The following is a 16,932-nucleotide window of genomic DNA, read 5'->3' on the forward strand; positions in this document are numbered from 1 at the left end:
TACTTATGAAAATAATAGCAATATGAAAGTTTCAATTCCTAAGAGAATTAATCAAGTAATGTAATGTTCAAGAAATAAAAGTAGCATGTATAGATGCAAAATATTCTAAGAGCAAGTTCGTGTTAGTGCTCTGTTTTGTTAGCAGTTCATTAAATAGTAATTTTGATTTAGAAGTACAAATTCTTTCAAATCAGTATCTTTTGTTATATAATTTCCAAAGGAAATAGGAAGACACAGGAGTAAAGGACTTATGAGGTTATGAAATTATATTAAATGGCAATTTGGAATTTTGTACAATATATAGAAATATGTATTGCTCTATTTCTGGAAACACAAAGCAAATATGGGATAATTTCAAATAATTCTAATATTGCCAAAGGGGAAGAAAGAATTATTAGTAAATCCATCAATAATTATAAAATTATTCTTTTATTATCCACCAAAGTCACTTTTGAAATAACAGCCCAAGCTTAAATAAGCAAAATATTGTTTACAAGTAGGTATTTACAAATATATTTAAAGTAATAAATGCTTTATGAAATCTTTAATTTAGGCCTAAATAACATTTTAAAACATTATTTTCTGTTAATAGACAATTTCTTCTTCTAGGTGTTATAAAAATATGGCTAGCATAATAGACCTAATAATGAAAAAATCTCCGTTTTTAAAAGATTATTTTCACTTGCGTATTGCTACATAATCAACCTAAACAATTAGTTTCCCTATAATAATGTATTCAGGAACCATATATTGGATTCTACTATAGGTACTGATGTCATATAAATAAGGTCCTTCTTACTCTTCTTAGAATGAGTTCTTATATACAAAGCATTCTAGATTTCAATGTTTAGATGTTACCAGGAGGATCCCTGAGATTCCTTACTCTTCCTAAAAAGTAAAAATCACAGGAAGTGATTATTTCTGGATACTTAAGAATATTTAGTTTCCCAAACACTGAGGGAAGAAGATATTCTGCAAGCCCACTAATTCTGTATTCTAATATGACAACTATTGTCTATTCCATGGCAAAAATAATTGTTTCACCTCGAATTCTTTTTCTGTAATTTGTCACATTAGTTGATGAAATAGGTTCCTATGGACTCTTACTCTCATTTAATGAGAAGAGAAGAAATGTGTTTGACTACGTACGAGACCCAAAGCTTCTGAGAGAAAAGCAAGTGCACAGTGACTTGTTTAGTACAACACACAGTCATGGAACAGGTGAGAAAGAAGGAAAAGGAATGGTATTATCCCTTTATGTTATCCATCTGATAAAGACTACTAATAAAATCTCATATCCAATTCATTTGGTGCTACTAACAAGCACTGATTTTTGCCAAATGCTTAAAATAATTTTAAAGTATATGTGCTTATTTCATTCTGATTTTATAGATGACATATTTAACACCGTTTTAAAAATTGATATACATACATAGGGGATCTGAGCAGCCACCATGTCATTATATACTTCTTCAACTTGTGAAGTATTTCTGTACCCAGAAAGACATAACTGGAATCCCAAAGCCCAGTAAGGTGGCATGACTGGTTGGCCGATTACCTTTGAAAAAAAAAATTATTTGTGAACAAAGAGAATGACTTTATATTATTAAAAAACTTTATATTTTTTTAAAATGTGCAATCATACTCTATGGTATTGCTTTGTTGCGACTTCTGGAGATGGGCCCAAAAACATATAAAAGTCCAAGATTCCTCCAGTTATGCGATATGTTAGAGCAGGAGTTGGTTGAAATGTAACATCTGGAAGTCCAAAATATGATTACATTTTAATCTGTTATTATTTTATTAAAGTCACATAAAATATGTTAAACTAAAAAAAATTGTTTTACCCATTGCATTGCTGTTAAGTAAGAGAACTCCATGAGCATGGCTCTCATCTTCCAGAGCCATGTAATAGGGATGAAATCCATAGGAATTAAGTTTATACTAAAATTTAAAAAAAACATAATATATATTTAAATAATAATAGAATGTGAATTTTGTAAATGTAATATTTAAATTCACTCTACGATTGAACCTAGGAATTTAAATGTTCCTTCATCGCACACACAAACTATGATTGAATTAAACACATTTTTTTAGAAAATAATTTATTATTTGAAGCATTACTGCATTAGAGAATGTGAATGAATATACAAATGTGTAACACTTACAAATACTGCCACATTAACTTATGTAAAAAACCATTGGTTTTAGAATAGTTGGGTTTCTTTTCACAGGTTATGTGTCTTAATTCATTTATAAATTTGTACTTCTTTTTTAATAATAGAATGTTCTATAAATGATTAAACTGATCAAAGTACTCAAACTCCTTAAGTACTTAATGTGATAATATTTAAGTTTATATAATATTTTGATAACATTTTAAACAATAATATGTTGTTTATATACAAAGCATTTAATTTCATTTTCAGCTAGATCTTTTCATTTTTCAGAATAGAAAATCTATACTCAGGGTCATGAAATACCTTGTCAAGGTTACAAAGCTTACAAGTTGATGATCCCTAATCAAATTGATATCATTGACACACACTGAATCTCAGTAACTGATTAGTATGTGAAAGAAAATTTATATATTGAGAATCAAGGTTATATTAAACTAATAATGCCAATACTAATGTTGAAGGGTTTTTTTTTTTTTTGGCCCCACCACAGGGCATGTGGGATCTTACTTCCCAGACCAGGGATTGAACCCATGTCCTGCAGTAGGAGCGTGGAGTCTTAACCACTGGGCTGCCAGGGAAGTCCCTGAAGGATTTTAAAGAGGTAAATTTTGGAAGAACATATTCTTTCAAGTGGAATAAATGAAAAACAGCCTTTATAAGTCTGAACTATTGTGATACAAATAAAAGTTGTATGAGCACCTAACAATAAAAAGCAGTTATGACATTATACACATTTATAATCTCATACTGAATATATCCTTTAAGTTCACATCACATGTGAAAATGGAAATGAGCTAGTGTTTTTATTAAAAAGTATTTTCCATTATATGTTTAGAATAATTATAGTTTATATCAATTGTGCAATGTATTAAATAGTCATGAAATGTACACCATTAATAAGACAAAACATTGGAAAAGTGATATGAACATATAAAAACATTTTCTAAAACTGTAACTTGCAATAGAACCTCATAAAAATGCACAACTGCAGCTTAGGGTAACAAAGGAAAAAGCATCAAATCTTTATCTAAGGAGTAGAAAAAAATTTCAAGGAGAAGCCAGTTATTTTCTATAAGCTGAAAGTAAACATGTATTTGACAGGGAATTCTGAATCTGAATGTTCTTTCTATGCAGTTGAGAGGGTAAGGAATTGGGTCACAACCTCACTTCTCACTGTAGTCAATGATGTTATCCATTCGATCCTCTACTTTCACCTGTAATTTATGGTGACTTTTCATTTGTTTTTCAGAAAATCACTCTAGCAGCTCTTGGGATCTCTAGCCCCCTTTCATTGCTTCAATATTTAAGTACAGGCCTACAAAGAAGTGGCTGGGATCTGAATCATGGTCTTAGTTGCCACTTGGGGTGGTCAAATATTGGTACCTACACCAGGTGGTTGGTCTCTTGTGAACATTCCCCAAGTATGCCAGTTCAGATCTCGCTTAAATGCTGTGTGCTCCGTTTCCCCAAAACCATATATATATTCTGATGGTAGGCGTGTAGATATTTGAATGAACTGGTTGTTAAAAGCAAATCCAGGAAGGCGAGAATCCCAACTGAAAACAAAAGAAAACAATTTTATTCCTGTATACACATACAAATAATAATGGTAATTCTTTCTTAGGTGTTATAAAAATCAATTGTATTTTTCTCTATAGGCCTATCATACCCAGATACAAATGGAAATAGATAATTTTTCCAATACATTTTTTTGGCTAAGTTAAGGAATATCTAAAATATGTTTCATATATTCATAATCATATTATGGCTACATGTTTGTCTTTAGACATATATTGCTTTTTAAAATAAAATTAATATAAAGTTATCAGTAATATATGACCTAGAAATAATATATGTCCTAGGAATTGAGAGTCCTTTATTGTCCCGTTCCCTTGAGATAATCAGTAAATTTTTACTACGTATAGAATAAAAAGAAATCAATATCAAAATAAACTATAAGGTATAATGGATATTTTAATTCTAAACTCTATTATTATTTCCAATCATTTTCTTCTTCTTTTGTTTTGTATTTATAAAACCATGTGTTTATGAAGAAATCCAGAAGAAATGTATTACAGAGAATGTCATTTGCAAGAAGAAGATAAAAGAAGAAGAAGAGAAAGTTGGCAGAGAAAGGAAACATAAGTATTAAAAAGAATTTGAGACATATTCAAATTTTTATATTAATGATTTTGGAAAAGTATTTACTAAAGAATAATGCTTCCTGAAAAACAATAAATAATGCCTCTGCATCAGGAATTTTCTACAAAATCATTTTGCTTCTTATCCTTTGGAACAAAACTATTATCATAACAACAAAATTTTAAAACAATATAAACATAATTTTCTTCATTATTTGTATCCATACTGACAATACCTGAACACATCGTGACAGTATCTTGTAAAGGATAGCAGGGCAAGCTTAAATTACATAGAAGTATCTTTTTAATACACTGTAGTTTGTAGAGCTTTTTACCAAAAAAAGGTAATATTTTAAAATTTATATTTATTCATTAGACATAAAAACATATCTATATGTGTACATCTTAATTTCCTTTCATCAATTCCTGACAAACATAGTATTAACTTTATCAGATTCCAGGACCAAAAAACTCCAATTTCAATAGTTCTAATAAAATATTTACATAACACATTTCCAACTACTAATTTTGACAACACTCATCGTGCTTTTCAATAGGAGTCTTGGTTCTCAACTTGATTAGAAGAGTGGGTCTCATATTTAATAATGAAATTCATCACATCCAAAGTGTAAATAAAATTTTACACCAACTGTTAATGATTTGCTGACTTTAGTTTTTAAATGTTAATATAAGCCAAATTATTTAATACATACACCTAAAACCACTTTTGGTGTGATGACATGCTAGCACAGTGAAAATACCCTTCATATCAAATAATTGAATCACTTACATAATTCTTCCTGTGCTTCTCCTTCGAATCTGGATGCCAAAAGGATTTTCCTTGATTTCAACATCATAAAGTCTATTTTCATAAGTACTTGTCGGTGTAGCTGGAATGTTTAATGGTACTGGAACTTCATATCTCTTATTTTGGGGGTCATAAATCTATTACAGAGAGATAATGAAAACATATGTTTAGTTCTTATTGCCAACATATTAGGTACATATAATTAACTAATTTAAATAATGGTTCAAACAAGAATATTTAGAATTCTTATCATAATTCCTAATTTTGTATCCATGGCCCATATATCTATATAGAATTCCATACACATATATAGATATGTAATGGACTCAAATTATGTACTGTATTTTACCTGTTTTAATGTTTTATAATTCATTTTTCCATACAATGAGAAATCTTCAGAAAGAGAACTTTAAAGCTAAATATTCATTTATATGCATACACAAAATTATTTATCACTTCATGGTTAGACAAAGTTGTTTCAATATTTTTGCCTTATATATGATCTTACAATGAATATTAATGCTAATTTATCTTCATTCATGTCTTTATTTCCTCAGTACATTACTTATAAGTGATAATATTAGGTCAGAGTATTCTAACATTTGTAGGATCCTTGATAAACTATTGGTAAACTGTTTTCCAGAATTAGTGTACTAATTAATATTCTCACTAAGAGGTGTACTCTAATACTGTTATATGTTAAACTAAAAAGCATTTATTTCTCAAACAGTCATTTATTTCCTTACTGATGAGGATAAACCATTTTCTACACAATTATTCAAATTTAGCTTTCCGATTCTTTGTATTTGCCTTTAGTTCCTTTTATTTTTAATGAGTATAATTACTTTAATATTTTAGTCCAAATTTTATTTCTTCTTCTGTTCAATGTCTGCTTGTGAGGTCTTAATATTTTCCTTGATTGTATGAGTTGAAATTGCTTTCCATTTGTCATATATGAGTCCATACTATTTCTAATAGTTTTCTTAATGGATTCCCTTGGAGCTCTTAAGTAAAAAATAATTGCTAAGTGTAACTATTGAAAGAAATTATCTCTTTTGTATTTCTTATTGCATTGGCCAGAAAATTCAGATCACTGTTTAAAAAGAAATAATGGAAACAGTAAGCATCTTATTGTGTTTATTTTTTTCTGTTTTGTTTATTTTAATGGGACAACCAACATAGTCCAATTCTAAGTGATTTATCAATTTATCAAGAATTTAAATAACTAAAAAATCACGACCATATGTTTAATTATTCACAAAGCTAGCAAAAACAAAAAATTTTATTTACTGTTCATCTAGCTATGAGCTTTGTAGGAAAAAAAAAGTTTTACTTTATAGAATTAAAATGTCATCAACCCAGTTAATAATCCTTAGTATTACATGAAAAATCCAAGCACCAAATCTATTTAAAATCTGTCTTGAGAGATGAATCATGCATTGAGATAGTTTATATTAAACATACCTTAAACTGCAGCATATCATCTTTATGATATTTCACCTCCACATGAAGAGTTGGGATGGGATCAGAAGGTAGCTTTATTCGAGCTTTTACAGTATCCAGCTGGAGGTCAGCTGTTATACCCACTGATGAGTAATGAGTTGACTGGACTAAGTAAGAGTTGTCTTCTTTAGGAAAGTAACACTCAGGTGCTTTGGATCCTAAAGGAGCCTAAAAACAAGACAAGTTCATTGTCAGAAATTGTAAGCATTGTAATATTTAAAAAAATAATAAGGTAGACATGTTAATCACATGTTGTATGATTTACAAATGTTATTGTTTAATACTAGAATGAAATTTCAGTCATAGCACAAAATATCTATTAGGCAACATGACACACCATGTACTAAAATGTTTAGAATATTTATATTTTGACTCTAAAGATAGACAGGTAGAGCAGAACAATCAAATGTCATAGTTTTTCAATTCAGAATATAGATGATTGTATTGTCTCTGAACATAATTAAGTATATTACTCATAACTTTTGATCCCAAGCTTGTTTTTACACTTCTTATTGATTACTGCCTTTTTTTGTGTGTAAAATGACTCTACAATAATCCTCAGAGTGGCATGAATATAAAGTTCTTTTCTTTTACTTATAATCAAAGTATATTATTCTTTATTTCATGACTGGTCTTTCTATTGGTTAATTACATCCTTACCAGTATTATAATAGGAACTGCAGCCAAAGATCAGGGCTAATTGGTCTTTCTTATTAAATTAATATATTGTTGGAAGAAGCAATGTGCCCATCTATATTTCCCAGTCTCTTTTGAGGAAGTTGTATGTGACACCCCCCTGCCAAATCTCCTTAAAAGAAAAGGATATAAGCTGATTAAATTAGGATAGCCTTTGCTCTTCCACCTTCCAGGCCTGGAATGCTGCATATGTAATTGTATAATAAAACTTTGTGGATGAAAGACAAATGATAAATAGGGAACATTGACAACATTTAGATACCAGAATATTAGGCCTGGGATTTTTTCTGTAATAGAAAAATAAATCCTGTCTTGTTTAACCAAATCAGATTTTAGGTCTCTGATACTTTCAGCTTCAGGCAATCCTTAACTGATAGGAATACTTCAGTATTCATTCCAAAGGCATGGAATCGAGTGCCAATGGAACCAGGAAAATGATCAACTTTAGAAAGTCTGTATATGTCTGCTTCATAGCTATCTTTCTGCCCAGTATCACTTTCCCTTTATCATTTTATGTTTTCTCATTTATCTTTCTTGGTAGTTTATCAGCATTGTTATTTTTTGTAGTTAGGATGAAAATAATCTTGTGATTTAATTTATGGAAACTGTATAAATCCCATCTAAACCACCCCTTTTCATATAATCTCAATCCCTATGTCCCTCACTTGCTTTCTTACACTCAGTTGCAAAACAACAATGCTGGGAAAATAACCTATCCTCTACATTCTCAGTGTCTACAACTGTGTGGCTGAATGGCTTGAAAAATGCACACAATCATGTAGACTGCTCTCCCTTTATATAATCATAAAAGTTAGAGTGGGTCCAAAAGATCAATCATACTATATTTGCCTAGTTCACTATCACACTGCCCTGAAAAACATTTTCCTTTTTTCTCCCATCACAAAAACCCTCCCTATTCTCATCATCTCCTAATGATTTTCGTTAGTATTTTAGTATGAAAAGGAAAGCAATTGGGAGAAAAATCAGAACAAAACACCACAACTACCCACCCACCTCTTTACCTCCTGTTACAAAATATGTATGGTCTACACCTCTATCTAAGGTGAACCATTTCATTCGTGTACCCAATCCCACGCCTCCTTGCCAATGAAGACATTTCTCCTGCAATTCTCAATTCTCTGTCCTGCATCACTAATATTCTACTTATTATTGGTTATTCTCAATGGCATAAACCAATTTGATTTCTCCCATCTTAAAAGAAACTGTCACCTCACTCATTTCTCTAATTACTGCTCTATTTTTTTATGCTTTCCTTAGAGCAAAATATAAAAGGTTCGCCATATTCACTATCTCTAATTTGTCTCTTCATTCTTACTGGAATCTCATTCTCACTCTGACCAGGCTTTAATTTTAACTCCCAGCACTCCATCAGTATTTCTCTTGTAATAGTTACCAAAGACTTCCATGCTGCCAAATCCATACTTCAGTTTCTAGTTCTTATTTTACTGATTTATAAGTATAATTTGCACAGTTGATAATCTTCTCTGTCTTGAAATGCCTTGTTCACTTGGCTGACAGGAAGCAACATTTTCTTTGTTTTCAACCTACTTCTTTTACAATTTGTTCTCAGTCTCTTTTCTGGTTCCTTATCACTTCCCTGAGTCTAAATGTTGGATGATTCAGGGTTTAGTTTTTGACTTTTCCCTTTTCTATTCAAGCTCATTCCTTTGATGATGTCCTCTCATCACATGATTTTAAACACTGTATATATGCTGACTCTAAATTTTAGATCTTACCAATGATATAAAATTTTCAGTTTCATTAGTTTACATCTCACAGTTGGAAAACTGCACTTGGATTTGTACTGAGTACCTCAACCTTAATTTGTCTAAATCTTAACTCTTTCCCTCCATGTTCGTTTCCGCACAGTTTTGTCCATCTTTGTTACTATCAACTTTCTTTTTTCCAGCTGTTTAAACCAAAAACTTGAAGTCATTTTTACTCTTCTCTCATATTCTATATCCAATCAAGGAACAACACATTTTGGCTTTATCTTAAAAATATGCAGAAAAGTCAAACACTTATTACTAATTCTACCATTACCACTGTGGCTCAATCTACCAATATTTTATTTTGATTACTGTAACAGCCTCTTTCCTGGTCTCCCTGCCTTATTCTTCTAACAGTCTGTTCTCAACACAGAAGCCATTATGGTCCTATTAAGATGGAAATTTAATTTTCTCATTCATCTTTTCAAAACTCTCCAGAAGTATTCTATCTCAGAGTAAAAATCTTAATCCTAAAAATGGTCTAAGTAATTGATCTACATTATTTGTTCCCATATGTCTATAATTTCATCTTCTGCTGTTCTTCCATTCACTCATTCTGTTTCAGACACGATGGCCTCCTTGCTGTTTGTGGACTATACCAGGTACATTCTTACTTCAGATGTACTTCAGATTGATGTATTTTCTTTATGGAATATTATTCCTTCCTTTCTTTCTTTCAACTCTTTTAACAAATGCCACCTTCTCAAAGAAACCTTCTGTGTACAATCATTAAAGTAACACCACTGTCATTCTCCGCCCCCCTTCTCCTTTTCTGCTTTATTGTTCTCCATAATACTTATCTAACATAAAACATAATTTTTTAGGTTATCTATTTGTTTTCCCACACTAGAATATAAACTCTATCAGGGAAGAGGGTTTTGTTTATTTTCTTCGTCTAGAACAGTGCCTAGAACAAAGTAGTTCTCAAGAATTTGTTAAATGGATCAATGAATAAACAAGATGGTCTAAAGAAACATAAATTTTCTAAATCATCATATTTAATGGACTTCTAATGTTAAAGCTTCACTTGTTTGACTTAAAAATCTATAAGGTGTTGAATAGTAATAGTAATGGGAAAAATAAAGTTTTCACATTTTCTTATTAGAAGTTATTGGAGCTTTAGTACCCATCATTTATATTCATTTTTTTAACTTTTATATTGGAGTATAGTTGATTAACAAGGTTGTGTTAGTTTCAGTTGATAATGAGAGTAAGTGACCACGCACTGAATGCAATGGAGAATGGGTATGGATTTGAATGAAGAGTTGGAATTTAAAAAGAAGATTTTGGAGGCATATTGGAAAGATACTTCACTATTTGGCTTTTATTGATTTCATTATCATTTCTCCTCCTCACTTCTTTTCTTCAATTCTTCCATAAACTTTCCTAATGGTAAGGATTATGCTACTTCATCAAGCAATGGAGAGGAATGAGGGCCATTTCTCTGGTGGCAGAGATTCTATATATTCCCTCATATAAGTGCAGACATTTCTGGGAAGTTGCTGGCAGATGTGTCTAGACTCTTCTCAGTGTTATAACACATGCATTTAATTTATTGATTATATGAAATAATTTCTTTTTTTGCTGACAAAACCCAATGATGTAACCAAAAGTTCAGAATTAAAAAAATAAAATGAGTGTAGCAAGAGGGGACTTTTCCCATATCCCCTTCTGTAAAAACGTCTACTATCAATGACCATCATTGTTGTTGAAAATGTTTTTCTTTTAATTAATTTATTTTATTTATTTATTTTTGGCTGCATTGGATCTTTGTTGCTGTGTGTGGGCTTTCTCTAGTTGCGGTGAGCGGGGGCTACTCTTCCTTGTGGTGCACAGGCTTCTCATTGTGGTGGCCTCTCTTGTTGAGAGCACAGGATCTAGGTGCGCAGGCCCCAGTAGTTGTGGCATGCAGGCTCAGTAGTTGTGGCTCACAGACTCTAGAGCGCAGGATCAGCAGTTGTGGCACATGGGCCTAGCTACTCCACGGCACGTGGAATCTTCCCGGGCCAGAGCTTGAACGCGTGTGCCCTGCATTGGCAGGCGGATTCCTAACCACTGCACCACCAGGGAAGCCCTGTTCTTGAAAGTTTGACCAAAATTACTGGCAGAAATTGTCACCTCTTAGTGGAACAGATACAGCCCATCAATCAATTTCAGAAATTTTAATAACTTGAGACAATGCTTTTGAAACACTACTCCCTACTGGCATAATACCTTGCTCAATTAAGCTAGTCAGCCACAACTAACATCTAACAAAGTGCAACAAATAGAGTTCTAGTTTATTAAATAAAGTAATACTATCCAAAATGCCTGGAAAGCAACTTACACATCCATTTAGTCTGGCTTTTACTAAATTATGTCTTTGGAGAATTAAGATAAAGATAAATTATCTATTAGAAGTCTTAATTTCAAATTCCAAATGCTTCTGTAGCTGAATTTAGTTTATATGCTGTAGAATTAAAATTATAATATATACGGTTTACTTTGAAATGTTTATGTGAAAGCCTTATCTTGAATAATTAAAATTCTTATTACCGTTTCCCATAAGCAGCCACGTTCTTCACAGCGTTGTTTAGTTGCAATGTCTGCATCTGGATAACAAGTAAACTTTTCAGCTTCCAAGAAAGTTTGATCCCATTGAACAGTAAAGTTTCTTCCAAGGTTAAACATGAGATTGTAAATTAGTAGATTCTTTGAAGAGAAAGAAAACATTAAAATATTTCTGACCACTGGACAATTTAAAAATACTTAACATTTTTAAAATGCAGCAACCCCACAGCAATTCTTCAAATCAAATCATTAATAATTTTAATATAATACTAAAAGAAAGAATAGAAAAGAAAAAACATGGCATGCCACTGAAATAGCTAGAATCTCAAGACAGTTCTCAAAACTATGAGAAATTATAGAATACTAATAAAAAACATTATCTTTAAATCCAGATGTGTTCAATTCTCAGTTCTGATACTTAATGCTCATGAATCTGGGGAAATTATCTACTCTGTTTTATCTTCAATTTCCTCCTCCTGTAAAATGGGGATAATGAATAAATGATCTGTGAAATTTAAAACACTTGGCATTATGCTTGGGGCATACCAGGTATGAAATAAATAGTAGTGCCCTCAATGAAGAAAAAGGGAAGAAAATGTTGACCACTTTGATTGATTTGGAGGCTCCCAGAGTCAGAGGAGGGGAATATTATTTATTTATTTTCCTAATTTTATCCACTGCTTATAATATTTGAGGGACAAGTTAGAGAGGAGATAACATGGTATTATGCAAAAAGAAAAAAAAGTGAAAGGATAGTGTCCAAGAACAGGAGAATTAGAAAGATGTATCTATAAGTGTCTTTGTAAATCTTTACATTAGCATAAAAATAGAAACACATATAAACTGGGATTGTAAAAACATATAATAAAACAATTTTGTATTATGCCACTTGATAATCTTTGTTAGAGTCATAAAGTTCTCAATACGCCTGTATTATTTATTGATTAGTTCTTATAGTCCTAGGAATATATACATTATAGTATACTTACTAATAAAAAATAATTAACCAATACATATCTTTATGGAAATTCCTAAGTGAAAAACTGGGCCAGAGGACTTAGAAGCTAGACAAAAATACTCTAAGAAAATGTCCTACATCTCAATTTAGAATTTATGCTAACATTACTAATATTTAGGAATATAGGAATGGTAGAAAAGTAAATGCCAATAAATATCACTTCCATGTTTTAAATTATTTTTGTCTAACATTTTAAATAATTAATTTTTTACCTGAAGCAACATTATGATTAAATATGACATTTTACATATGAGGAAGCTGAGATAATGAGAGATTAATTTATTGTGTTTAAATGCACAGACTGCAGGGCTGCAATTTGAGCCCAATTCTATTACTCCTTTTCCCCCTCTAGTACACTTGTTAAACAAGGCAAGAACGAGGATAAGAAAGGGACTACTTGAAGGGGAGACTGTAAACAAAAATTTGAAAGAGAAGTACAAGATATATTGAGGACAAAGGGAGTTCATGAAAGGAGAAGTAGAGAGAATTGAAGAAATGGATTCAATCATTACCTTAAGAAGTCTTAAATAAGAAGGTAAAACTTTTAGATTCTTTATCGTATGCAGTAGGTAAGAGTTCAGGGTAGGAGAATGGTATCAAAAAAAATATTAGAAAGGCATACATAAGTGATACACAAGATAAAATTAAATAGAGAGGGAGAAGTAGTATCAGTTCACCTTAAGGTTGATATCTCAACATAAATTGAGATAACCTAAAATGGAATATTGCCAGCAAAAGGAAAAGAAAAGAAAGATATGTAATGAAGAAAAAAAAAATCACAAAACCAAGAGCCTGAATGGTTATATAATGTTAAATATGAGAGTATGTGATAACTAAAATATTTTAAGATTGTATTTACCTGGTTGGAAGTATCATAAGTGAAATTGTAGTGAGCTCTCATTGGTTGATTATCTTCCATCACTGAAACTTCTGTAACAGTGTCTATCAACCCAAGGATTTTTATAGTCTCAAATGCTAAAGTGGTTCCTTCCTGGTATGACGAATGTGTGCATATAATATCTAATTTGTTCTGAAAAATGTATATAATATTATATATCAAGTAGAAGGTCATTGGATACAAATTAGAAATAACAAGTGTATTTATACTGATTAAATCTTACAGTTCTAAAAATGTATAAACTATAGTTTTTACTAAATAAAAATAATTAACCAATACATACTTTAATGAAAATTGCTAAGTGAAAAACTCTAGACAAGAGAGCTTAGGAATTAGCCAAAATTCTAAGAAAATGTTCTACATCTCACATAATTTAGAATTTATTTATGCTGATAATACTAATAAATTAGTATTATTTAGTATTAAATTATAGCATTATTTGGTATTTAATAATATAGTATAATAAGAAAAGAACCAATCATCTATCCCTCCATTCCCAACAGCTCTTCACATCAAAGTGCCCTATATAAATACACTTATTAGTAACTCTTTAAAATTGTCTTTTATACATGCTCTAAAATTATTTTCACAGATAAATTATGCATGACGCAAATCATGTATATTCCTTCTCATTCTCTTCATTGGTGAAGAATAAATTATCTTTGGCAAAAAAGAATATATGAAGAAATCTAACTTCTACAAAAAGCATTGCTACTAATTATTCAAAATTTAATCTTGTGCATAGCTTTTTCATTTTCACCCCAAATCCATGAAAGTCACTGCTGTGATTGGTATATTAAAACATTTTCAAATATGTTGAGATTATTTTCCCAGGACATATTGCTTAAACCAGACATAGTGCTACAAGAAGTCTGAAGATTTCTGTGCATCAATTTCATCAACAGAAACTTATCTATTACATTGAAATATAAAAATTTAAGGCAATTCATATATAATTTAATAATTTAAATTGAACAATTTATTTTGTTTCTTTCCACTGATTTCTGGAGAGAAATGTAACATCATTCCAAAAGGCACAATCTAGACATTAACAAGGTATTATATTTAGCTATGTGTTCAAGGAGAATGCTTACATTAGAAACTGAAAATGTATATAAAATGTAGTTGCCATTTTGGATGGTATCTGAAATGGTGAAAAAAAAAAGTTGTCAGATCAAAGTGTAATGTTAAATTCTGTTTTATTTTTACAGTTAGACAACACAGGGAATTTTTTAAAATAGATATTATTTATTAATGAAGCAAATTAAACAGATTATTCTTTTAAATTAAGGTTCTTAATTATCTTTAAATGAAACTATTTTGGTAGTTTATTTTCCCAGGAAGTAAAGGTAGTGAATGCATCTTTGCCCAGTTTGATTTTTCAAGGACTGCTAAAATAGTTCTGGAAATTCAGAGAGCACAAAACTTGTAATAAAATATATATAATTATAACTATTTTTTGAATGATATTTTATCTCTTTTTAGTAAACTGTGGAACATTCAGTTTATTTTGGGAAGCCATGGCACACCACAATTTTGTGTGTTTTTTCATTATTTGAAGAATGAGTGAATGTGGAGACATTAAAGTTTCAAATAAACTTTAATGAGAAAAATTGAAGAAAGCAATTATTTTCTGCATGATATATGTAACATAACTTTTTATCAACATGTTTCTTTAACAGGGAACTAAAGATTATAACTAAAATAATTAGGAAGAAAGAGTGGAAAATATAAAGGGAATACTAGGATTTATATACAATACTTTGAATAACATTAATTTACTTAAAATTTTAATCCTAGGAAATAAAAATAGAGTCAGAACCCAAACTGAAGCTCATTTTATTGTCTTGTGTTTGATTGATTATTCAGAAAATTTTGATTTTAACTTTTTAACACACTTCAGTATATAGATATCATATTAAATGTCTGATTAAATCATAACTCCATATTTTTAACCATTTTATATGAAGTAAATTATCAATATAATATTTTGCAAGTAGAAAAAAGGAATGAATTTGGAAATATTTATATAATCTGACAAATGAGAATAACCTTAAAATCAGGTTCCACATGCTACCAATAGAGGTATTATCTCAACAACATTCTTTACCTGATGATTACGAAACAATTTACTTCTGCTGCAATCCTCTCTTACAGAATTTCTATGTAGTAAATGCTTTGAATCTATTCTCAGGGCAGAGCTCACCCTAGTGTGTTTGACTCTAAGGTATTTGAGAAAGAGGGAGAAGGCTGGTGTGCTGGCGTAGAATGAGAAATGGAGAATGGTAGGGCACAGTGTGTGTGCATGAGTGTGTGTGCGTGTGTGTGTAAAATGTGCAGGACATAGTGAATGCTCTAGGTCTTGGTAAAGACTGTGGCTCTTAATTGAGTAAAATGGAAAATTGATACAGGGTTTTAAGCAGAAGTGTAATGATTTGAATCATCTTTTAAAGGGATCACTCTATCTGCTGGTTGGTAAATAGAATGTAAAAAAGGGGGATTGACAAGAGCTATTGACCTAGAGACCAGTTAGGGAGCTATTGCAGTAATTAAAATGAAAAGTAGTGATGATAATGGTGGAGTTTATGAGAGAACCAAGATCAAGGTGGAACCAAGAGAAATTCCTAGGTTGTGACAGACAAGAGTGAACTCTAAAGTTTTTGGCATCTTGCAGAGATGAAATTACCATCAACTGACAAGGGGAAGACAATATATCTGGTGGAGCAGATATATTGTGGTAATCTACATATTCATAGGAGATAAGACTTAAAAAAGAACAGAATTTTTTTCATAGATTCCATATTTTCAAAATTGTAAGAGAGCACACCAATACATAGGCTATTTCTTGGAGTTAATTTAGAGATATTTGGATGTTTCATATACTATAGACAAAGGCATATAGGGCGTTCTTTAATATATCTGAAAAGTAGTGAGCTATAATAGAAGGTAAACTATAATTTTTTATACATACATATATAAAACACATACCTAAAAAATATATATATATACTTTTTCAGATTCTTGTCCATTATAGTTCATTAAAAGATATTGAATATAGTTCCCTGAGCTATATATTAGGTCCTTGTTGTTTATCTATTTATATATACAGTATTGTGTATTTGTTAACCCCAAACTCCCAATTTATCCCTCCCCAGCTACATTAATTAACTAAAGCCTTAATATTGGTTTTCTTTTACAGTAATAAAACTTTAGTTTTAACCACTATAATCATATAAGATAGTTGAAAATAGGATGCAAGTTATACATCTGTGAATTTATTAACTATTTTAATTTTTATACAGTAATCTAATAAGATATTTATATTTGTCAAAGACTTTTTATGAT

At 30.7% G+C, this 16,932-nt stretch overlaps 1 protein-coding gene across 1 annotated transcript in view; it reads right to left on the bottom strand.

Moving 5' to 3' along the window:
- SI (sucrase-isomaltase) overlaps positions 1-16,932 on the bottom strand; it is a gene marked incomplete at both ends in the record, with an annotated part of 98,762 nt that overhangs the window by 33,270 nt on the left and 48,560 nt on the right. Inside the window, 9 exons of the mRNA XM_079923371.1 lie at positions 1,433-1,558; positions 1,646-1,758; positions 1,848-1,944; positions 3,571-3,739; positions 5,115-5,269; positions 6,597-6,803; positions 11,657-11,812; positions 13,549-13,719; positions 14,682-14,731. Of these exons, the coding sequence (XP_079779497.1) occupies positions 1,433-1,558; positions 1,646-1,758; positions 1,848-1,944; positions 3,571-3,739; positions 5,115-5,269; positions 6,597-6,803; positions 11,657-11,812; positions 13,549-13,719; positions 14,682-14,731 (1,244 nt within the window). The remainder of the gene's footprint in view (positions 1-1,432; positions 1,559-1,645; positions 1,759-1,847; positions 1,945-3,570; positions 3,740-5,114; positions 5,270-6,596; positions 6,804-11,656; positions 11,813-13,548; positions 13,720-14,681; positions 14,732-16,932) is intronic.

The sequence above is a fragment of the Stenella coeruleoalba genome (genome assembly GCF_951394435.1).
Source record: "Stenella coeruleoalba genome assembly, chromosome: 5".
NCBI classification, from domain to species: domain Eukaryota; kingdom Metazoa; phylum Chordata; class Mammalia; order Artiodactyla; family Delphinidae; genus Stenella; species Stenella coeruleoalba.